The following is a 22,090-nucleotide window of genomic DNA, read 5'->3' as shown; positions in this document are numbered from 1 at the left end:
TTTCACCGTTTTAAAATCAAAGTCGAGTCGTCGGGAATTGGGGTTCAGTCGCAAGTGGATGGAAAATGATTTTTGTCCAAATAAGTCTATTCGTAGTATTGGCTGAAAATGTATTTTGCCTTTATTTATTAATAATTACAAAGAAAAACTTCTTCCCGATAAATGTACACAGGGTGGGATACGTCGTTGTAATATACCGATAATTACCATTACAGAAAGAATACGATATTCATTTTACCGACTACTTAAGAGCTATGCGAGAGAATACAGTACGTGAAACATAAGGCTCATAAATAATAACTCTTGTTACTTTTCTAATTATCCTGCGTGAGGCGTGGCCATTGTCGTGGTGGCAGTGCTGGCAGCGGCTATGGCATCCAGATCTTCCTTGGAAAGGTTCGCCGTCAACCAGCGTTCTATAACCGGCAGGTTCTCCTCGCTCCACTGCGTCTCCTCCTTGATGTTCTTCAAAGCTTTTTCGATAATAGCATCGGTCGTCTCAACTTCCCCTTGACGGCTGACGTACAATTCTGAGACCATGTCGTAGCCGTCCTGCGTGTTGAAAGACAACGTCGCGGAATTCACGATTCCGTCCCAAAGGTGCTTTTTATCCTGGAATTTTAACTTTATCTCGTCCCAGTTCTCAGAGAGGAAATTGAACAAGGTTGTATATCCCGTTGCGCTTCCCGTTAGCATGCTGAATATCAGATGTATGTCCGCATCCGTGAAGTCAGAGTTCTTTCCAAGTATCGTTTCCGCGAGCAGCCTGAAAACGAAAAGACATTGCAAGTGTAAAACCGGGCATGTGCGTGACATGTTCGTAATACGGCTATGCAATCATACTTTTTAATCTTTGATGCATCCTTCGGGCACCCTGCCAAGGTCTTAAGCAGATAGGTACGCTCGCTCTTGTTTCTTTCCGGTGAGTTCACCGGGAAGTTTATCACACGTTTTAATCCAAAGTCCCACTCGTCGTCGGTTCCCCATTTGAAAACTGGGCAGATGAATTCGTGCGCCACTCTAAAAACAGAGAAGTAAACTTAAATTCATGATCAGCCTGCGAAGAGAATCATTATTATGTTACATGTAATGACGATACTGACGGGTTTCCTTTGTCCGGTTCTTCATTAGCCATCCACTTCTTGTACTGCTCCCGCGCTTCCTTGATACAAGGTTCGTATCCAGCCTTGCACAAGAAGTTCTTCGTCACTCCTCTCAATTGCGTTTTCCACAGAGGTTCTCCCGGTCGTGGTATTTCTCCGAGTCTCGCGTACACAGGCTTTAGCAGCGAGCGAATAAACGCCTAAAAAGAAAAACGGTTCAAGAATAAGTCGAAGATGTCGTTATTTCGTCAACTAAAACGATCCAAACTCTTGGTCCTTGTAAAAATTACCTCAAACTTGAGATGTACGCAGCTGTTTTCAATGCGCCTTCCGATGTGATCGATCATCGGGAATACCGGCTCCCAAACCACGTGACTTCTTTCTTCCTTCAGGAACAGCGTCATGTTCAGAGCTATTTCGAAACACAGATCTCCGGCGTATGCGATATTCCATGCGTCGTGTAACAGTTTGGCACGGGTTAGAACTGGAATTTTCTCTCTCTCTGGACCCTGCAGGAACTTGGCCAGCATTCCCCAGTTGCGAGAATCGTAGTTGACGGGGAACATACCTGACAATCAGAGTTCACCCTTTAGACATCGGTGAGACGGAAACACGGAACAGAAGGTGAAGTTGGCATTTGGTAAGTTCTCACTTACCTATTTCCTCTGGATTTACAATAACAAAACTATCGTTTGCCGCTACGTCTTTTATGGTCAGGCTTCTGTCCGCATCCTTCATCATCCACACCGTTGGTACAGTTTTACTGAAGTCAAGCTGGGCTTGGGAGACGATTACGATGGGTATGTACCAGGTGTACTTACTCTTCTCAGAAGGCTCTTGAGGTCGGTCTCTCAAGTAAACTTCCTACCGCACAAACAAATAATCAAACTGATGAACGGCGTAGAGAAGAGCAATCGATGAATGCAGGTGCAATTGGCAAACATAATTTATGTACAGGGACATCAATCATACTGGTTATAATTGTCAGGGTCAGTAGTAATCTTTAGAGTGGCTGAACGATCCCTTGAAAAGAACGAATCCACTCTAAGTTTACGACGCCAATTGAATTCCATTATCCTTGTAACTACCATTGCATAATGCCTGGTTGGGTCAAGGCATCAACGCACAACCGATATTCGTTGATAATCACCCGAAGGCAGGAACTGCGAGTAGCGAGCAGGGTTTTAATTACAAACCTGACTGAAAGTTATATTCCCTGAACCATAATCACGAGTGACCGTGACGAGAGGCAATCTGTCCCGGTTGATCCAGGAGGCAGCAATGTTGTTCAAAGTTAGATCGGGAATCAGCTTTTGTGACTCGTTGGCCACGTCGTTCAAGCAGGTGTAAATATCATCCGCGAAAAAGGTCCTCGACTTTCTGTGTCATATTAAACCTTAATGTATTTAATCATCGTCTAGTAAACCTTGATGAAAGATTATAGTCGGGAGTCAATTGATCAAAGTTTGATTTGTATTCGCTAGATACCTTATGAAGGATTCTCTCAATACCATACGAAGCTCTATCTCCAAGACGACGCGTGGAAAAAACAATTATCACCGCACTTAATGCTCGAGCTACTCATACCAACACACCAATTAACGTTGAAGGTAAAAGTGAGATGCAAGTTAAGTAATACCTTGGCTGATGTTTCTCATACTCTTAAGACAGCCTGCGACCAGTACTAGTGTTTAAATATGGACGGTCACACACTGTTATTTAATGGTTAGAGACGAATTTAAATTATTACACCCGCTCAGAATACCAATTTTGAATTAGTGATTCCAATAGAATAAAGGCGATTTGACTCCCGACTAAGTAGAGAAGGCATTACTACTCTCGCCACTGATTGTGGATAAATCTCCGAAGACTTCGTTGCATCAAGTCGTTTCCAAGAGTGTAGTTGAACATTCGGAATACCAACGCAGCTGCAATAAAGAAGAAACAATGGTTCAGTCTCTGCCTAACAGTGTGATTGTAATGCTTGCGGATTGTATTGTGCATTACGTGTGCATGCAGCGGCATAAGAATAGTTAGTCTCTCTACGTAACTATTTGTCGTCAGCGCAAACGATAAAATTTAAGATAACACAGACCAACACAAACCCACGTCGAGATTTTTATGCACGCTAAATCTTGATAGCTTCTATTGCCTATTTACTCTATTGTTTTATACAACGGTCGCCTAATGTACGCCAATGCTTTAATTTCATTCGTTTTAATCCACCAAGTAACCTTGTGTCAAATTCAATTTAAGAAGAAAAAAATACGGCATACTTTTGGCAGCAGTGGCGTCTTGTCTGATTCCATTGATTCTGGAGAACGGGAACCGTTTACCGAACTCATAGTAAAGAGAGTAGAGAGCGGTTGTAGGCCACTTTCCCTCCAGTTCATCGGGGTATATCTGAAATTGCATAGCAATTGATATTCCATTAGTGTTCAGGGGGACAAATGTTGATAGTCGTAACGCCTGAATTATTGCAATAGTACATGCAAATATATACCTCGAGCGTAGTCATTGACGCCAAATACGAATTGAGGGCTTCATTCACTAGGGAATCACTCCACCAAAACGGCGTTGCAAACTGTCCAATCCATTGATAGGCTATTTGGTATGCCGTAGACCAGACTCCAGTGCTGCTCAGTTCACTCTCCCTGCGGAAATGTGTGAGGTACCGATCAAGTGCCTGATGTAAAATTGACGCAATCAAATTAAAACTCACTTTAAGAACATGAGGCCCCAGTTGTCTGATGCCTGGGACGCTGAATACATTGGAATAGCCATAATGTCCAGCTTGGGAACCAGGATTGAAGAGTTAAAGAAGTCTTGTAGGTAATTGATGATCTTGACAACTTTGTCTGGGACCGCTTTCAGGGTCTCCAAATACTCCTTCCGACTCCAGATCCTGATGTCTAGGCTCTTTCCGTTCATTTCATTTACCTTTGTTGTCGGGCTTATACTTTCAAAATCAGAAATAACGAGTGCCAGTTGATGCGATGATATTTGAGGCGTCTGTGCGAAGTGATCCCACACAATGTCCGGTTCTCCCGACCTTAGAATGAAATGAAATAGAATCAGTAATTGTGAGTTTTGAACGGAGCTGCCAGATATTAAATGAATATTCATTATTACCAAGCTGGATTTATTCCTATCGAATACTTACACATCTTCGGTCTTTTCTACCGGGGTATTCGAGCGAGCCGTGTAATTTCTTGGCCGAGTTACACTGAGATTAAAGGTGGCTTTGTAAGCTGGTTCGTCAAAGCACGGAAACATCCTTTGTGCATGATTTGGTCGTAGATAAGTAGCAACGAAGAAACTGCAAAGTAACGGTAATTCAATCAAATATTACATATTTTTAATGTTACACTCAACAGTTTTGGACGGTCGCTTTCCTGAATTCTAGTTTAATTTGTCCACTTACTGCTCTTGGCCGCTGGTATCCTTGTAGTGATTCCTGAAGAATCCTTGAGTAGCATTTGTGGTAATATTTCCCGAGAATGTGATGTCGACCTCATAGAGATCCTGTACGTCTAGTATTTGTTCGAGGTGAATGATGTACCACGGTCTCTTTGTGTGGCGTTCAGTCCTGGCCACATTGACGGTCAACATCCCGGATGGCCGTGCTTCCTTTCTGGAATAAGTTTTGTATCGTCAGGTAAGAATGTTCAATTATGAAACGATTTTCAACATCGTTCTTGGATTATAAATGCGTGCTACCAACGTTGGAGAAGAATCCAGTTGAGTGACCCGGACATCCGAGTGAGAAATTTGTAGGTCCGGATGAACATTTAATGTGATTCTATCAGTCTTGTCGGTTGGGACGATGTGGATCTTTACACGGCCCTTGAATTTGCCTTCCTTAATGAAAGGTTGTAGCTCGAGGCGATAACTGGTCGGATGAATTTCTTTTGGGAGTCGATACGAGCCGATCATCGAATAGACTTCATTGAGATCTACGCTACGCTTCTGTCTAGCACTCTGATAAATCAAAAGTTGAAATGAAATACCAATTGAATCATGTTTACAGGAAGTTCAATGTATTATTGTGGTTGTTTAAATTCGAACAATTATCCGGTACCTGTTTTGGGTAAGCTGCGACGGATCCCAAAAATAAGACGGCAGCTAGTACCGTCAAAAAAACGGTGGTTCGCCCCATGGTAGGTTGTCGTTAATTTTTCTGAAACGCAACATAAGACATTTACCATTTGTTTTTGATCTTTCTACTGCTGTAGGAAGTAGATTATGCAATTTCGTGATACAGGTATAGCTATATCAAAGTACAACGTGTTGTCAACGAATTTTTATCACCCGTTTATGACAACCAGTGCGTATCGAATAGACCATTACTCTCCGTGTAAGATACACAATAATTATTTGCGAATAGCTTATAACGAAGATGCTCATTAGATAAGACGCAGGAAGCGCCCATCCGAAAGTCAGTTCGCATCAGTCGCCCGACAGCTTCAAACCTGTTAGGAATGTTAAGAGGTATAAGTGGAACTTTTATTACTTTATAAACTGGTAGTGATTGCCTCGCTTCAAACTTTATTAACATTTTAACTTTCCCCGGTGGTACGGACAGCCCTTCAGCTCGTGTTATCTCTTGAACAGTTACTTTCGTATCTGTGGTTACAATCATGATTAAACATACAGCACAGAAAATGATATGCAAGCAAGCACGTCAAGTTGTATCCAAAAAATTCGAGAAATTACGCTTTGCAACTTTCTAAAGTCACTATAAACTCGTGGACCCCGTTTCAAGTTGTTTATCTTGTTCACAGAATTTCTGGTCGTCGGCTTCTTGACATGGCGAGTCGATGGCGTTTTATTAACGCGTAATCAGGTGAGCCCGATCAATTTAATGGTAAATGATTCATTGCCATTCTGATTATAAAAGACCCAATAGTTAATAACGCTTCGGTTACTCCAACCGCCCATTAACTATGATATGTACATGTATCTTTCTACTATTTAGTGCTCTGAGGAACTATCCACAGTCGACAGCATCCAAGGAAATGTTGGCCGAGTTAGTTGGCCGAAGACGTTTTCCCACACGTCGGTTTACTCCGATCCATTGTGTCTTTCGGAAGATTATCGTCTCATGAAGAGAGAGTGCTCAGACACATGGCTTCCCCGGGTGGCGCCAAACTGCTCTTACGTTTCCCCGAGAAAATCGAAACTTTACTGCCCTCCAGGATATACAGTAGTCAGTGGCAAGGAAGATCACGTTTGCATAATGGTTTCCAGGGAAATGTGGGCTAACACCTGTAGGTTTTCCCCCAAGATCTTCGACGACGTGGAAACCGACTTGTTGATCGCAATTTTTGAACACCTCAAAGAACGCGGGTTGCACACCACGTGGCTTCCCGTTAAAAGATTGAACAATTTTGGTCCTCTGCTTTGGATCGTCCCGGGTCCACTCTGGAGTTCGCGTTTCCACATGTCGGAGGCATTCAAAGTGACTTATGGAGATAGAAGCAAAGGGTGTCTGGTGCTCGATTTATCGAATGGTTTCAACGTGAGGTCTGAGAGTTGCACCGCCACTCATCCCTACCTGTGTATCGTGGAGAAGGATTACTTCATGCAAGGTGCCTGTCCCCCGAAGTACATTGCCTCGCCAATTCCGGGGGATGAGCGGTGCTTCAATCTGATGAAGAGCGAGGAGAGAATCGACTGGCGAGGGGCTATGAACAGCTGCACGACCGCGCAAATAGACAATCCGTTTATCGAACAACTATTTTCTGGAGTGGCGAGGAAGCGGGATTTGAAGGAGACGGAGTTTTGCTGGATAGGAGGTGACGGCAGATACACCAGCAACACCGTAGCAATGGCTGTGAACGGTGAATCCAGAAATTTGAATACCAGCGTTAAACTACGTTGCATATTCTGCCAAATTGACACACCGATTCATCCTGCTCCCAGCATTAGTTTGAAGTTTTACCAAAACGATAAACAGCTTCGCCTTAGTGTTCATGGCGAAGAAGCTCTGTGGAAATTGTCATCGTCCGATCCCGGAATTCGATGTTTTACCGACGCGAATGGAGACTTGATTCGGAACGTTAAACTGAAGAGGATCTCGGATCAGCGATGGACGTCTAAAGACATTGAGCCAGGCATCGACTTCGAGGATCGCGTTGACCTCAACGTAGATATCCACAAGACGGTTTATCGACTGAAAATCAGTGATAGAGGCCCTGGCTCTTACATTTGTGAGGCTCACACGGTCGGTGGAGAAATATTGTCCACGAAACCTGTGATTGCTTACGACGATCTGAAGGGGAACACGTTCGCGCTGGGGCTTGAGGTCATCGGTGCTTGTGAAAGCATCGAAAAATGCGACCCGACGTTCTACGATATGTATAAAAAACTTGTTACTGACATCGAGGAGACGACGTCTGAACAGTTGGTAGAGGATATTAGGTTGATGCGAATCCTCAAAATTACCCCGGACGGTAACGTAAGTGTTTTATGTCACGTAACCACGAAATACTTTGACAATGAAAATTTTGCTGCAGAGGTTAGCGCGAACGCGTTTATGAGGTCGAAGCGATTGTTTCAGCTACTAGCTGCCATGAACCCGCGAACGTACAAGTTCATTTATTTACGCAACTGCGACGGTTGCCTGAGGTCGGTCACTGGCAAAGGTGAGAGTCACTTGGTGTGGCCTTATACACATGTCGGGGTTACCGCTGTTTCAGAAGAAATTTGCTTGGACTCGAAGGGACTTCCAGTGCACCGAGTTTGCGAGGGAAGCTACATGCAAGGGGGCGCATGGTCCGAGCCATCCGGCGAATGCGCGAGTGACATTTCACCGTTAACGAGGAGGTTTTACGAAATCAGCAGGAACGTTCAGGTATACGACCGTGAATCAGGGGATGAAGTTTTGAGGCTAGTTGAGAATGTCGAGCAGTTCTCGACCGCCGATATTTTTTTCCTCTCAAAAATAATCGAACACGAGGCGGCGACTCACGTTTCAACGGAAGTCACGCTGGAAGACATATCCCGCATCTCGATTATACTGGACAAGGTGATGAGAACAGATAAAACTGTGCTCAGACAGTCCGTGATTCTGAATTCCACTAATATACTCCTGGACTCTCTTGGAAGGCTGCTAGACTTCGCCTCAACGACGATCAGCACGGAATATCTAGCTGAAGATGACGGATTGATCAGTATCGTTAGGTCGAATCTGATCATCTACATATCAGACCCTAATGTCACGAACGTCACTGGCCTGGCACTGATCAAAAACTCCACGAATTCCACCGTGGTATCCAGCTCTTTTTTTGAATTCAACCTCGTGCCTCTGGGTCCTGACCATAGTATAGAAAACGTCGCTGAACTGGGTGACGTTGAGGTGGCGACCTGGCTACCAAGGAATCTGCTCGACCTTCTAATGAAGCCAAACTACACGAATTTCAACTCGAGCATGGAAAATTCTACCGTAAACGATCCTCTGAGGGTTGTGACTACTCTTTTCTACGATGACACAGTATTTGACAGTGGTTTGAGAGCTCAAAATCCCAACGAGGTTAGCAGTCGAGTGATCAGCATGTCGGTGCCCGGCTACGGCGCGAATCTTCCGTTTCCGATACCGCTTCTATTCAAACCGTTGAAGGGAGCCTCGCAACAAACGAAGACATGCGCTTTCTGGGACTTCGATTATGTCAGTATTTCTACCGTAGCTTCTTTCAGCGCTTGGTCTGAAGATGGGTGCCAGAACTCCGGAAGAACACGAGATCTTTCCGGTGAGTTGAACGTCTGTCTTTGTTCTCACTTGACGCACTTTGCGCAGCTAGTTTTGGGCCACTTTCCGGGTCCAGAGGAAGTTGGGGACCCAGTTTCCATCCAGCACGGGCAGGCCCTCGAGGTGATAACGGTGATTGGCTGCGTCCTGTCCATGGTCGGTGTATGCGGCATCCTGATAACAGCAACTGTCTTTAAGACTTGGCGAAAGAAGCCCGGCAGCAAAGTCCTGATCCAACTGGCCTTGGCTTTGGGACTGGAGAAGTTTGTGATCGGCATACTGCCGATCGTGGATTCCGTGAATTACCCGATTCCCTGCATCGTCACTGGCGCACTTCTTCACTACGCCGTGCTTGCCGAATTTTCGTGGATGCTGGTGACCGCCTGGCTCCAATTCAAGAGATACGTCACGGTTCTCGGCGCTACGCGACCACCAAGATTTTTACTCAAGGCAGCCGCATTCGCCTGGGGAGTTCCTATGATAATAGTTTCCATCGTTGCTGGGATCGATCCTTACGCCTACATGCCGGGAACCGATTCCAAGGTGACTTATTGCTACGTATCGGGAATGGCACAGTACGTTGGCCTCCTCGGACCGGTGATTATCGTTATTTCTCTGAACGCGTTTCTGTTCATTCGTGTAATTCACAGCATCCTAGGGGCTCAGAATAAAAGACCCAACTTCCATGCCGATAAGACCCTCGTCATCGCGCAACTTAGACTTGGAATCATGCTGTTCTTTCTACTGGGAATCACCTGGGTATTCGGTCTGTTCGCGAAAATCGGGGGTGGTTTACTATTCAGTTACCTATTTTGCATCACCGCTACTTTACAAGGTTTCGTTTTGTTCACGTTTTTTATTATTTGCGATCCGGACACGAGACAACTATGGTATTCGCTTATTAAACTGACTGGAAAAGCGTCTAGTACAATCAGCCCAAACTCTTCACCTAGTAGCGCAATCAGTGAGTACAGTCAACGTTATTAAATCCAAACGGATCTCCATTTCATGATTTTATAAAGAAATTCGAGTTTCAATCTGTATGATTATGGAAGAGCTCAGCTTTAGTCTGATCCGAAAACTTATAAAGAATTACAATTTCACTTGTGGCATTGTAGTCCGTATTTGTTTGGGGTGGAAGCAAAATATTTCGAAAGAAATTGTACTGAATCGTTTTAGTATGCAATGAATAAAATGATTAATCTTTTCCCAAAGTCTGCTATCGTACTCTCTCATTACACATCCAAGTACTAATAACACAAGTGAATATTTGCCTACTGTGACTCATCCTCCAGGTATTTTATTATAACACACAACGAACGTGGGTGGGAGATTAAACCTACTTACATCACATGACGTTAATTCGAAATACCGATGACTATAAATATCCACGAGTGAGACATTTCCAAGATATTTTTATCACAACCCGGAACACGAATAGTTTCATGGTACTCGGATCAACTTTCCTTAACTAGATAGATTACACTTAATTTTAATTAGTGAAATTGATCGATTATTCATCTACAATGATCGCTTATCCCAGAAAAGTGAAAAAGGCTTCCCTCGGAAGAGTAACCGTGTCTAATTACCTTGAGCCAGCAGCGGGTGGAGGATAATTAAACTCGAACTGCCCTGACGAAAAACACTCGTGGTGAACAACTGTTCCCCAGAGACTGCGAGTGTGGAATCTAGGAAGAAACTTCGGGCCATGTCGGTCCGGTAGATTGAGATGAAAAAAATAGGGACCACGTGACCCCCTCTTCTGAAGTCGAAGCACGAAATTGCGTTTACCCACTTAAGGGAACGTATAGTAATGGACACCCACCGGCCCATTATCCAATTCATCGTTCGACGTAACAAAAGTGCCTAATCGTAGGTAAGTGAGGCAGACATAAGCCGGGCTGAACAGTACGGCGCGGATTGTGAATGGGCAATAGGAGAATCGGGTGATCATGATGCTGCGTTGTCAATAGGACCAATGGGACGTGGCCTAGTGTGCGATCTAATCCTTCGACGATTCACGCACGGTGCATGTCACGAGTTTTCCCAATTATGTCCTGCCAACCGGCCGCACAAACGAGCGGATACATTCTCGTTTATTGTCGAGGATGTCAACAGATTATTGAATCTAGGGAAGCTGACTTTACCCTACGCGTATGGGTTTAATAACGTATGTGTCCCAGTTCACCACTGCCTCGGCATACGATAAAGCTGTTTACGTTAGCCGTAAGTCTCGCCGCTGGTTAATTATTGCAAATTAAGTTTCGCACAGAGGCTAATTCAATTGACCGATTCGGACGGTAGGTTTTGAACCGTTTATTGTTATACATTGCACGAGGTCGAACATCAAAGCGTATTCCATTATATCAAAGTGTCGCATGTTTTACGTGTATTCCTTGTAAGTATACCTGGATTCAATAACTGCTGTTTATTTTACGACTCCGATTGTAATTTATGTTCACACAACAATAAAATCTTCATCTTTCTCTGTCATACGCCTGTACGCGGTCTCTGCAATAATTTCTTCGTTTGTTACATCTTACCGTTCCAGACAATGAGCACGGTAGAATAATTGATCGGAACAATGGAGTACCGTCCAATATCACGTGACTGACCAGGTATTGTGTTTATATAAATGTACGATACTGCTGCGAGTGCATACGAGTCTTGATTCTTGCATTGCCTGATTGTAGAAATGCTGTAATATCGATTCCAATATTTCTGAGATAGGAAAAGACGAAAACATTATTCGAAAGTCCGAATTAACCATCCGTCAGATCTGCTCCGCTAAAAATTGGAACGAAACCCTAACTATAACCAGAATCATGCCGGCATTATGTCACTTAGGGGCTGAGTATACGAATCGCCTAAAAAGAGAAGATTCACGGGTGCATTACCGGGTACACTTGGTGAGATAGATTACAGCCATATATTACTACATCGGTATTATAACAGATTGAAGTACATTTTGCATGCGAGGTGGGAGATCCGTTTGTAGAACAATGGTGGAATGGATTGGCGCATATGCAGGTACGGTGCCGATCCATAGGTGGGGGAATTAACGCGTCAACTTCTGGCTCACGGTCCGCACCTCGTCTTCGATAGGTAAAACCGTGGAAGTCGGGATATCGGCATCTCTGTAATTGTGCTCGATCTCTTCACCAGCTTTGTACTTTTCTTTCAAATCAAAAATTAACGCGATTCAGCTTACTTTTAAAAAGTACGCGTGTTTCCGGTTAACTAATCCGCAATCACAGTGATTTTTCAATGCGCCGAGGGTCCATCAGCTCCTGGGAGCCTTGGGCAAGGCGAAATTGTAAGTTGAAATTTTTCGACTCTAGAAGAACTTTGCGGTTCATCTGCCGTTTCTTCTTCTTCTACCGCACTAAAGCCTGTGGTTTAGCAAATCATTCGATCAAACTAATCTAACCATTTTTGATTTCGAAATGATTTACGTCCCTCTATTTTCTTCCACCTAGACATGTTCTTGGAGACGTTCAGAAGTGAATAAACTGATTTTAAACTAAAATTCACGTTATTACGAACTGTTCGATCAAAGCTCTTGACGTCTGCCATAATGTATGGCAGTCTTGAAAGCATTTGTGAAGAATCCGCACTTTGATCAATTCTGCAGTGTATACCCATATCCATGTCGGTTCTCCGTGCTGCTGCATTGACTAGAACGGAGGAGAATGGCGTTGCAATTGTTTCGTAGTATGCGACGTTTCTTATCGGATGTGTTATACCACACACTCGCAATTCGTTGTACTCACCCACCTTATGCTTGTCCGTCACCTTTTGCTGTTATCGCTTGCTGGACGAAGTGAGGCTCGAGGTGCAATTTACGACGGGTGCAACCTGCGTGCGTGAGTGCTTGCGTACGCGGGTAATTCCATTTCATCTCGTGCGCAAGCTGCGTACCTCATAATGATGTTGGACAATTTAAATTCTAACTTCAACTCCGCTTCGATCAGTTTCAGTATATAACCTGACTAGAGCAGTTAAACCGAAAATACAGGCGTTGCGTGATCTAGATGAAATTATAAGCCGCAACTGTGACCTACAAGGTCTTCTCAGCGTGTTTAATTTGTTGAATTGTATCGTGTAAATCGTCGCAAATCGCATGCCTGCGGATAAGTCTTGGATTCAATCGAGATCTTGGCGGTGAACCGGAAGTGGATCAGTAACATAAACAATGCAATTACTTAGTACGCGCTTAGTCCGATCGCCATATCACGCTGCGAAAGATTCATCGTGTGGCTTTCAGTCGGATGTTTCGAATCGAAATGCTTAGATAGCGTGACTTAACCATTCGAGCTAATTACGACGAAATGATGATGTCATTGGACACGATACCGGACTACTATAATCTATTTAAGAATCTACATGATACTTGTACGAATGGTTTTTACTTTTAGTTTGGGAATACGCGAAAAGAAAAGAGCCCTGAAAAATTTTCTAACCCTTATAACTTGAATACAGACTAATCGCTGTCTTCTTCCCCGTTATTGCTTTAGCTGATAACATGGCCCAGATCGCAGGTAGCAGATCAGAGTTCACAACGAGCGATCTCGGGCTCAGTGACACGGAGTATAAACGAAACGGTGGCTGTTTCTTGTCCTATAAGAAGACTGCCGTAATAATCCTGATGTTCATCATTGGTGTCATCACTGCAGGGTTGATAGGAGCCTACTTGAATCCATGGGCGAACAAGCCAGTGAGTTATGTCGATGGTTTTGACTTAGCTTCTTGCATCCAGGAGGTGAACTGACTTGGAGGATATTTGGGAGAAAGCAGCATAACTAAAAGGTGATTTTTGTGGCATTGTGCAGACTTTGACGGCTCTGACCTTAGCTGAAGAGGATGACGTTGAGGGAATCAGACCCTTAGCCAGGTTCTCCGTTTCGCCTTTGATCTTTCCAACACTTTACAAAGTGGAACTGATCCCAGTTACGGAAACAGGAGTGACCAAGTTGAACGGTCATCTAATCGTGGAGTTCGCTTATAACGGAAGTCGGCCCTTGTCAAAAATAGTTTTGAACGCCAAGGAGATCACGGTAATCAAAACGAGACTGTTCTCAGCGGATGATCTGTTATCGGAACATGCTCACTCCAGGAGAAGGAGGGACGGTAACGACGAGAGTGTGACAAATCCTGAGACAAAGAGCACGTCTGAACCTACGCCCCACGATTCTAGAATGACACCGGAAGGTAAGATTAAATTTCCACAGGTTTATTTCGTGCTTTTTCATTTCCTAATGATGCGAATGCTCTCTTCATCATTATCAGAATCAGGCTTGGACAACACTTCCTCTCGGACTTCAGTGAATCTATCCAGTATTGTTACGACCGAATCATCCAGTGATAAAGTTGCCACCAATGAAACTTCAGCCCCTACCTCGATTACACCTCCAGAGGTAATCACCACAAGCAACGACGCTTATTTTGAAAAAGACAAGGCTAAATTACCGGCTCCAAGTTCAGAACTGCCCGTAGTCATTCAAAAAATTTCACCACCCTTGATCACGACTCGTCCGATTGTTTCGAACTCGACGCCCGAGCCTCCCTCACTCTCTTCTCCGAAGAGGAGCACCGAGATTCGAATCGCTAATGACGAGATGGACGCCGTCGATGGTTTCTACGTAATTTATCCGAATTCCCCTATCCTAAGAGGGATCTATTCCGTTGAAATAACGTACGAAGCCAAGGTCGACGGCCAGGCTATTTTCAATAACACTTACGACCTTGAGGACCAGAAGAGGTGAGTCGAAACTCGATCGCTCGATGATCACTCTCCATGAATTTTATTCAACTTTTCCAGATGGATACTGGCGACCAAATTGAAACCGTTTGACACTGGTACGCTCTTTCCTGGATTCGAAGACCCGGTAGACAAGGCTAGATTTTCCCTGTCAATAGCGAGGCCTACGACTTTTCACACTCTGACCAATATGCCTCTGATATCATCAAGCGCCATGTGAGTAGCGACAAAGCTACGTTGATCGATACCCGACATTGTGGGGTTAGAATTTTCACAGCAGTGTAATAACTGGGACCTGGGCATTCGTTTCAGTTCCAACGTGTTGGCGATGGACCATTTTCAAACGACACCTCCACTCTCTTCGCATAGCCTGGCATTCGCTATCACCGATTTGCAACCGATAGTGGAACCAACTCTTCAGAACTTGGAAATACCTCTAACTTTGTGGATCCGAAGCAGAGAAGTTGGTCAGACTCTTTTCGTCTTCGAGACGATGGGGAGAGTCGTGCAAAGCCTGAGGCATTTCTTCTCAGTCCCGTATCCACTACCTAAATTGGACATTGCTGCTCTACCTGGATTTGATGGTGACGGCACAAGCAGCCCCGGACTAATTTTCATCAGGTCAACATCATCTCAAGTTTAATATTAGTATCGACGCATGGTACAATTAATCCTTTTCAACGGTATGTATTATATTCACGTTATCTCGTGACAGGGAATCGATGCTGTCATTGGACCGAGAATCTTCTGCAATTGCGAAGGAGTTCGAGGTTCAGAACCTGATTAGATTGATCGGCGAACAATGGCTTGGAGGGTTGGTCAGCACCCAGACTCGAATGGAAGCTTGGTTTCTCGAGGGCTCATTATTCTACTTACAATACTTACTGGCTGATAAGGCAAGTAGCGATATAACGGAAATTAACAGACCGGAATATTGTTTATAACAGCTGTTTAATCGATTTTTTAGACAGATCCGAGCCTCGATTCCTTCAATTCAATCGGCATCCTTCAGCACAGCGCGTTTGAGGCTGATGCCTACGACGTGTCGAGGTCTATGAGGTCCAAGCTCAAGTTTACAGCTTTGAAAAACATTTACGAAAAGGGTGAGTGACTATTTAAACATACGAGGGACAGAAAGTAATAAGTGATCCTCTGAATCCGGTATATCGTCTGAATTGTCGATGAAATTCGATGTTTCTTGTTGTAATATACACAGGTTTTTTATATGCATTAATTGTTACTCGTTATAGGTGCATGTCTGATTCGCATGTTGAATTACGTGATATCTGACTCGGGATTTAGGAACGGCTACAAAACGTTCCTGACTAGGTGGTGGGTACCCGTTTCACTAGCGTGTAACGATCAATGTTTTGCTGTACTGGATTTCCATTATCGTTTCCACAGGGCGAACGCGAATGGCGATGTCTCCGATTTCCTTGCCTCTATGTCGAAAGAAGCTCAATGGCTTCCGGATGGCGTATCCTTAGCCCAGGTTTTTGCGTCCTGGATTGACCAGGGCGGTTTTCCGGTCGTCACTGTCACCAGGAATTACGAAAGTGCTTCTGCAACCGTGCGGCAAGTGAGTTACTGTTAAATTCAATTATCAAACTCACGGGTAGGTACGATATACTGACCGTAAGAAAATACTGATTCATATAACAATAAGTATCCAAGAGATAACTACACACGGTGGCATATAATGGATAAAACTGCTGTCGTCTATCTACACGCAGAGGAATCTACTATACTTTCTGAAATGGAAGTATCGTACGACAGCTTGATTACTGACAATCGAGTGCATCGTTGAAATAATTGTATCAATATTCGAAATGGATGCCAAACTTCCTTAGTTTCTTTGAATTCTGCAGACCATTTCTTTGGCAGGAAATGGTCAATCAGAATAATTAGAAACCGGCATGCAGAGTATACATTTCCGAGAATTTACGTTGTGGAAGATGAAGCATCAACTTCAACGCATGTAGGTAAATTGAATAATAGCAGAAATGATGGCGACGCGACGGTGCAACAGTTCACGAAAACAACGGACGGTTCAAGGAGTACCAAGAAGGAGATGTGGCGCCGGACGTAATATGTTACACTAATTAACTCATCAGACTCGAACAGTAGTTACAATTACTTGAGACGTGGCGATTGTTCGTTGCAGACTAAGGGAAGGCCTAGTTATTGTTGGATCCTCTGTTAAATTAACATTGACTCATCGGTTGATTGAAAAAGAACTCTATGTTCAATTCACTGTCAGCCGAAGAATCATGCGTTATCCTGGATTATTTTCTTTCAAACTACCAATCAAAATGACACACGGTCATTATTCATTCCAGGAGCAATTTGCTTTCGATAACGAAACAATAACAAATCGCAAGTTGTGGCACGTTCCTGTTACTTACATCGTCGATGGAGAGAACTGGTCGTCACCGTCAAGAACGTGGATGAGCCAGGAAGAGGCAACTTTGATCGGGCTCGGGAATCACGGTGAAAAAAAGTGGCTTTTACTGAACGTTAATCAAACCGGTGAGTCGATTCATCAGTGTCAAAAAAATTAACACCATATTCGACCTAAGAGTTGCTTGTTACGCTGATTACAATGAACCGATAAATTTTTTGGACTCCGACTACTTTCGTCTTGATCACCTCGACGAAGTTGGTGGAACTCAGAGTAGAAAGTTACACTGTGCATAATTTGTATTCTAAATTTGGTTTGGATAATTACAACAAAGCTCATCATCTTCGGCAACTAAGTGTACATTACTTCGTGAATTGTATACTGTTCAAAGGCTACTATCGGGTTAATTACGACTTGGATAATTGGAGCCTGTTGGCGTCGGCCCTCGACTCGAAATTCGATAAATTTCCGGTAACAACGAGAACTTCGTTAGTCGACGATGCTCTTAGCTTGGCTTGGGCCGGCCGCTTGGCGTATCCTGCAGCTTTGAACTTAATTCAGTTCCTTCACAAGCGGGAGACACACCACTCACCATGGACGGTCGCTTTTCAGAATATGGAAAGGCTCAACTACCTTTTACAGAATACTGCTGCATATCCGAGCTTTCAGGTAATCGATCGGTTTTAATCTTTCGTTTGTTAAATTTTAGTGCCCGATTGGTGTATTGCTGTAGAAATTAGCACATCGTATGTGTCGTATTCTTGTACGTGGAGTGATTGCTTAACGTTTAATTAATAACAGGTAATTATTATAGAGCATGAGTTTGCAGTTATGGAAAATATACTGATCGAAGCTGATAGTGATTTATACGTAGTAAGGTTTGCACACCAGCCGGGTTATAGAAAGTGGTATTCTTTTGCTTTCAGAAGTTCATGGTGAAATTCGTATCACCTCTCTTCAAAAACGTAACAGCATCCAGCGCTGAAACGCAGCTCAAATTGATTGCTATCAAATGGGCATGTCTAGTCGATAATCCAGAGTGTCAGAGCTATATGAAAAAACTGTAAGACTATGTATTCTCGGATAGATTTTCTCACTTTAAGATTTTACGGAGTTTAAACCTACGAGGGAATTGGCATGGGTATATTCTAATAGATGGGGAAACGAAAATGATGAAGAACATTAGCGAAATTCTCTCTATGTTTATCACGACATATTCTTGAATTTAATTTTCTTCAATTCCCACAATTCGTAGTTCCAACGTGCCTAATTACCTCGAAAAAACTCACCAATGCACCCTGGCGAGATTCGGCGGAAAGCTGGAATGGGATTTTCTACTCTCGAAAATCTCTGTCGCTTCGAATAGAGAAACAAAATTGAAACTCTTATCAGCTTTGCCGTGCTTTCAGGTGGAATGGATCCTTCAACTGTGAGTATGCGATTAACTCAATGTGATGAAAATAATCGTGACGCCTTTTTGCGCGTAAACTTATACAAAAATTGTGATTGATTATTAGGGTGATACAAAAGCGTGTTGTATCAAATATCAAATGAACTAGAAAACCATAATCGAATCGATTTTCACTGTTTTTCCATACAAGACTTTTGAGCGACATAATGACCGAAGGGAGAATCGACGAACATGAAACTCTGGAATTACTTCGCAGCTTTCGTCAAAATCCAATGGCTTCTCGATCGGCATTCAAATTTCTCCGAAGATACTGGAATGAGATTTTCCAAAGGTTTGTTTTTTTATTTTTCATAAACATGAATACATAAATTATTATGACAGGTTCAAACCTCAATTCTTAATGGATTTTATTTACTAAGTGTGCGATTGTTTTGTACAAGTTTGGAAGATTTTTGTCTCGTTATTTTAAACTACGCAATAAAATAGTAAAAAAAAAAAAAAAGAAACTCGACGCTGTGTTGAAATTCTGTGTGATCAATTTTTTGGACAGAGAATTTACCAACAACATTCTTTACAGGTTTTCAAAATCGTATCCAATCCTGAAAGCGTTCGTCGAAGCATCTGCTAGCGGTATTATCGATGAACAAGATATCAAAGACGTAAGTAAGACATTTCATTCTGAAAAACGAAACACAGGTTAGAATAAAATAATCATATAAACAATATACCGATGTATTGCATGTTTGCAGTTTCAGATTTTCAAAGAGAAACACTTTGACAGTTTGAAGTTCTTGGGACACACTATAGGAGTTGCTGAGGCCGAAGCTAGGTCAAGGAATTTATGGCTCAAGGAGAATCTGATCGCGGTTCAACGGTGGCTGGACGATTATATCAGACCAACGATATAGTGATCACAGAATCTGAAGAAGCTCAAAGAACAAGTTGATTAGTTAATTGCAATATGCAGTAAAACACATACTTGCAATTAAATATTAACTGACAACGTGTTTACTCGCGTAATTTTCAACACTCGTTAAGGAAGTGCAGCGCAGGGAAGTTGCGTGGATAGTGAAGTTCTTGGATTTTGAAATAACGAAGAAATGTCGATTTGGTTACAGAAAATTATATCGTTCAAATTCGGATGGATTTCCTTATTGGCTGCGTCATTATCGAAAATTTATCTTCAAAAATTAGGTATGTCGTGAAATTTTGTATGTATGGAAAAGTTGGCTTGATGTTGAGTGAAATCTTGTTTGATCTTCATTATTATTACGATCTCGGTACGTGTATTTACAATAATATAAATCTTAGGATAATGGCTTTTGATACTTTATCGTCGTCATAGAAATGGATATCTGACGATTGGACATGATAAACTTGTTTCTTGTTTCTGTCGAAATGCTTGAATTTTACAACGCGACAACCGATGAGGGTCGGAGTGATTTGATTCAAAAAAAATTTCGATACGAAAAAATTCATAACGAACATTTCTTACCTTCAATGTATAATAATTGGAACGGATTTGGCATTTCTAGACTAGCTGCCACTTTTGAAAAAAAATGAAACGGGTTTCGGTATTACCGTTCGTTTCTGATCATAATTATAGATTAATTAAAAAGGAAAAAGAACATCGCTTCTTTCGAAACGAAACTTTCAGTAGGTTTTAGAAGTACTGGGTAAAATCAGTCCGTACATTTTTTTGAACAGAATAATATTTCTTTCTGTCAAACCAATTGTCTTTTATGCATTTTCACTTTTATCGCAATTGTTAAGATTGGAGACAACACATAATAATGCAATAGCAACATATTTACGAAAATATGTGAAGGCGAATGCCTTTATTACTAAGAATGATGAGTCGAGAGAGTTTGGAAAAAAAAAACACGAACTTTATAATAAATAGAGTATAAATTATTGTGTACATTTCAATATGTAATTCCGTGGTAATCGATGTGATATTCTATGCAATGTTCGGAAAGCATATTACGTGTAAGATAGAAAACCAATAATCTGTTGATAATCTTACTCTGTGTGTTAAATTACTACTTAAGATTCGATAATTGTGCGAATAACGTAAGTTCAACGGAATAAACTATCGTTGTCAAATTCATTATGCGTAATATATTTCGAAAACAAATCTGAAATGTAATCAATTATCTTAGGAATAAAATTGGTTCGATTGATATTCGTGGTAAGAATCATTCCACGTCGGTGAAAATAAAAGAATACCTGAAGTCTTTACTGCTGCAGGATATATATATTTTAATTGTGAATTATATCTATTCAGAGTGCACACGATCTAATCCTTTCGTGGAAGAATTCCATCACGATGAAGTGCATCGCAAAAAGGATTTTTCTGCAATGCAATGAAAAAATGCAAAGGGGTTAGCCTTACTTTTTTTTTGAGCAAAAAACTTTTGGTCTCAGATTCGATTTAAATGACCCTTACCTGACTAATTGCACTCCCAGAAACTCAAAAAACGCAGCGTAATGAGCGTGTGATCAACGGAAGAGAAGATACGAGAAAAAAAGCACCTGCTGAAAAATGTCGAAAATTCAGGTTTTCGTTTTTTGGCTGTAACTTTCGATGCGTTGATCGCAGCGTATTGGGACTGCGCCCAATCGATTTCTCTCGCGAAATTACGTTGGAATGGGGCCACAATTAATTTATTCCAGCACTTCTCAGAATCGCGATAATTTTCGCCGAAAATACAAAGGGGTTAACCTTCCTTTTTTTTTGACCAAAAAATTTTTCGTCTCAGAATTGATTCGTATGACTCTTTCCCGACCAGTTGGATCCCAAGGAACTCAGAAAACGCGGCAAAAGGAGCGTGGGATCAACGGGAGAGAAGATACGAGGAAAAAAGCACCTTCTGAAAAATATCGAAAATTCAGGTTTTCGTTTTTTGGCTGTAACTTTCGATGCGTTGATCGCAGCGTATTGGGACTGCGCCCAATCGATTTCTCTCGCAAAATTACGTCGGAATAGTGCCAGATAGAATTTATTCCAGCACTTTTCAAAATCGCGAAAATTTTTGCCAAAAATGCAAAGGGGTTAGCCTTACTTTTTTTTTGGGCAAAATACTTTTGGTCTCAGATTCGATTTGAATGACCCTCACCTGACTAATTGGACACACAGGAACTCAGAAAACGCAGCGAAAAGGACGTGGGATCACCAGGAGAGAAATTACGAAGGAAAAACCAGCTGCTGAAAAATGTCGAAAACTCAGGTTCTTGTTTTCTGGCCGTAACTCTTGATTCGTTGCTCGCAGCGTATTGGGACTGCGCCCAATCGATTTCTCTCGCAAAATTACGTCGGAATAGTGCCACAATTAATTTATTCCAGCACTTTTGAATATCGCGAAAATTTTCGCCAAAAATACAAAGGGGTTAACCTTCCTTTTTTTTTGACCAAAAAATTTTTCGTCTCAGAATTGCTTCGTATGACTCTTTCCCGACCGATTGGACCCCAAGGAACTCAGAAAACGCAGCAAAAGGAACGTGGGATCAACGGGAGAGAAGATACGAGGAAAAAAGCACCTTCTGAAAAATGTCGAAAATTCAGGTTTCCGTTTTTTGGCTGTAACTTTCGATGCGTTGCTCGCAGCGTATTGGGACTGCGCCCAATCGATTTCTCTCGCAAAATTACGTCGGAATAGTGCCA

The 22,090-nt window shown here is 42.5% G+C and overlaps 4 protein-coding genes and 1 long non-coding RNA gene across 5 annotated transcripts; 4 read left to right on the top strand and 1 right to left on the bottom strand.

The window, feature by feature from the left end:
• Window positions 1-98: 98 nt before the first annotated feature.
• Window positions 99-10,591, bottom strand: LOC124180277 (aminopeptidase N). Its single transcript, XM_046565593.1, has 15 exons — window positions 10,443-10,591; window positions 5,185-5,283; window positions 4,828-5,084; window positions 4,528-4,737; window positions 4,267-4,422; window positions 3,826-4,155; window positions 3,607-3,757; window positions 3,380-3,506; window positions 2,941-3,031; window positions 2,300-2,483; window positions 1,760-1,967; window positions 1,394-1,671; window positions 1,104-1,303; window positions 844-1,020; window positions 99-766 (listed from the first exon to the last, which is right to left on the bottom strand). The coding sequence occupies exons 2-15, from the start codon at window positions 5,260-5,262 to the stop codon at window positions 319-321; spliced, it is 2,895 nt and encodes a 964-aa protein (XP_046421549.1). The 5' UTR covers window positions 5,263-5,283; window positions 10,443-10,591; the 3' UTR covers window positions 99-318.
• Window positions 5,565-6,127, top strand: LOC124180293. Its single transcript, XR_006870235.1, has 3 exons — window positions 5,565-5,594; window positions 5,888-5,949; window positions 6,082-6,127. It is a non-coding gene; the product is annotated as an uncharacterized LOC124180293 (long non-coding RNA).
• On the top strand, window positions 6,136-10,577 carry LOC124180290. The gene has a single exon (XM_046565616.1). The coding sequence runs from the start codon at window positions 6,208-6,210 to the stop codon at window positions 9,838-9,840; it is 3,633 nt and encodes a 1,210-aa protein (XP_046421572.1). The 5' UTR covers window positions 6,136-6,207; the 3' UTR covers window positions 9,841-10,577.
• A 152-nt stretch (window positions 10,592-10,743) lies between the features above and the next one.
• On the top strand, window positions 10,744-14,029 carry LOC124179765. Its single transcript, XM_046564481.1, has 4 exons — window positions 10,744-11,079; window positions 13,371-13,570; window positions 13,686-13,983; window positions 14,019-14,029. The coding sequence occupies exons 1-4, from the start codon at window positions 11,010-11,012 to the stop codon at window positions 14,027-14,029; spliced, it is 579 nt and encodes a 192-aa protein (XP_046420437.1). The 5' UTR covers window positions 10,744-11,009.
• LOC124180278 (aminopeptidase Ey-like) lies at window positions 14,021-20,609 on the top strand. Its single transcript, XM_046565594.1, has 15 exons — window positions 14,021-14,064; window positions 14,143-14,614; window positions 14,675-14,830; window positions 14,927-15,235; window positions 15,330-15,510; window positions 15,582-15,717; window positions 15,865-15,946; window positions 16,019-16,193; window positions 16,954-17,143; window positions 17,407-17,684; window positions 17,942-18,078; window positions 18,271-18,444; window positions 18,617-18,757; window positions 19,004-19,085; window positions 19,176-20,609. The coding sequence occupies exons 1-15, from the start codon at window positions 14,052-14,054 to the stop codon at window positions 19,332-19,334; spliced, it is 2,685 nt and encodes an 894-aa protein (XP_046421550.1). The 5' UTR covers window positions 14,021-14,051; the 3' UTR covers window positions 19,335-20,609.
• Window positions 20,610-22,090: the final 1,481 nt, after the last annotated feature.

Source organism: Neodiprion fabricii, chromosome 4 (assembly GCF_021155785.1).
Source record: "Neodiprion fabricii isolate iyNeoFabr1 chromosome 4, iyNeoFabr1.1, whole genome shotgun sequence".
In the NCBI taxonomy this organism is placed as follows: Eukaryota; Metazoa; Arthropoda; class Insecta; order Hymenoptera; family Diprionidae; genus Neodiprion; species Neodiprion fabricii.
This window is presented reverse-complemented; position numbering and strand designations above follow the sequence as displayed.

Excerpts from the sequence above, each read along its gene's own strand:
- LOC124180278 (XM_046565594.1), top strand. Across the intron at positions 18,445-18,616 it reads GTGGAATGGATCCTTCAACT|ACTTTTGAGCGACATAATGA; the intron begins GTGAGTATGCGA and ends TTTCCATACAAG. Across the intron at positions 18,758-19,003 it reads TGGAATGAGATTTTCCAAAG|GTTTTCAAAATCGTATCCAA; the intron begins GTTTGTTTTTTT and ends CATTCTTTACAG.
- LOC124179765 (XM_046564481.1), top strand. The coding sequence starts at position 11,010 with ATGGGTTTAATAACGTATGTGTCCCAGTTCACCACTGCCTCGGCATAC. Across the intron at positions 11,080-13,370 it reads TAAAGCTGTTTACGTTAGCC|CTGATAACATGGCCCAGATC; the intron begins GTAAGTCTCGCC and ends TTATTGCTTTAG. Across the intron at positions 13,571-13,685 it reads ATCCATGGGCGAACAAGCCA|ACTTTGACGGCTCTGACCTT; the intron begins GTGAGTTATGTC and ends GGCATTGTGCAG.
- LOC124180290 (XM_046565616.1), top strand. The coding sequence starts at position 6,208 with ATGAAGAGAGAGTGCTCAGACACATGGCTTCCCCGGGTGGCGCCAAAC.
- LOC124180277 (XM_046565593.1), bottom strand. The coding sequence starts at position 5,262 with ATGGGGCGAACCACCGTTTTTTTGACGGTACTAGCTGCCGTCTTATTT. Across the intron at positions 4,423-4,527 it reads GATACCAGCGGCCAAGAGCA|TTTCTTCGTTGCTACTTATC; the intron begins GTAAGTGGACAA and ends GTTACTTTGCAG. Across the intron at positions 767-843 it reads GATGCATCAAAGATTAAAAA|GCTGCTCGCGGAAACGATAC; the intron begins GTATGATTGCAT and ends TTTCGTTTTCAG.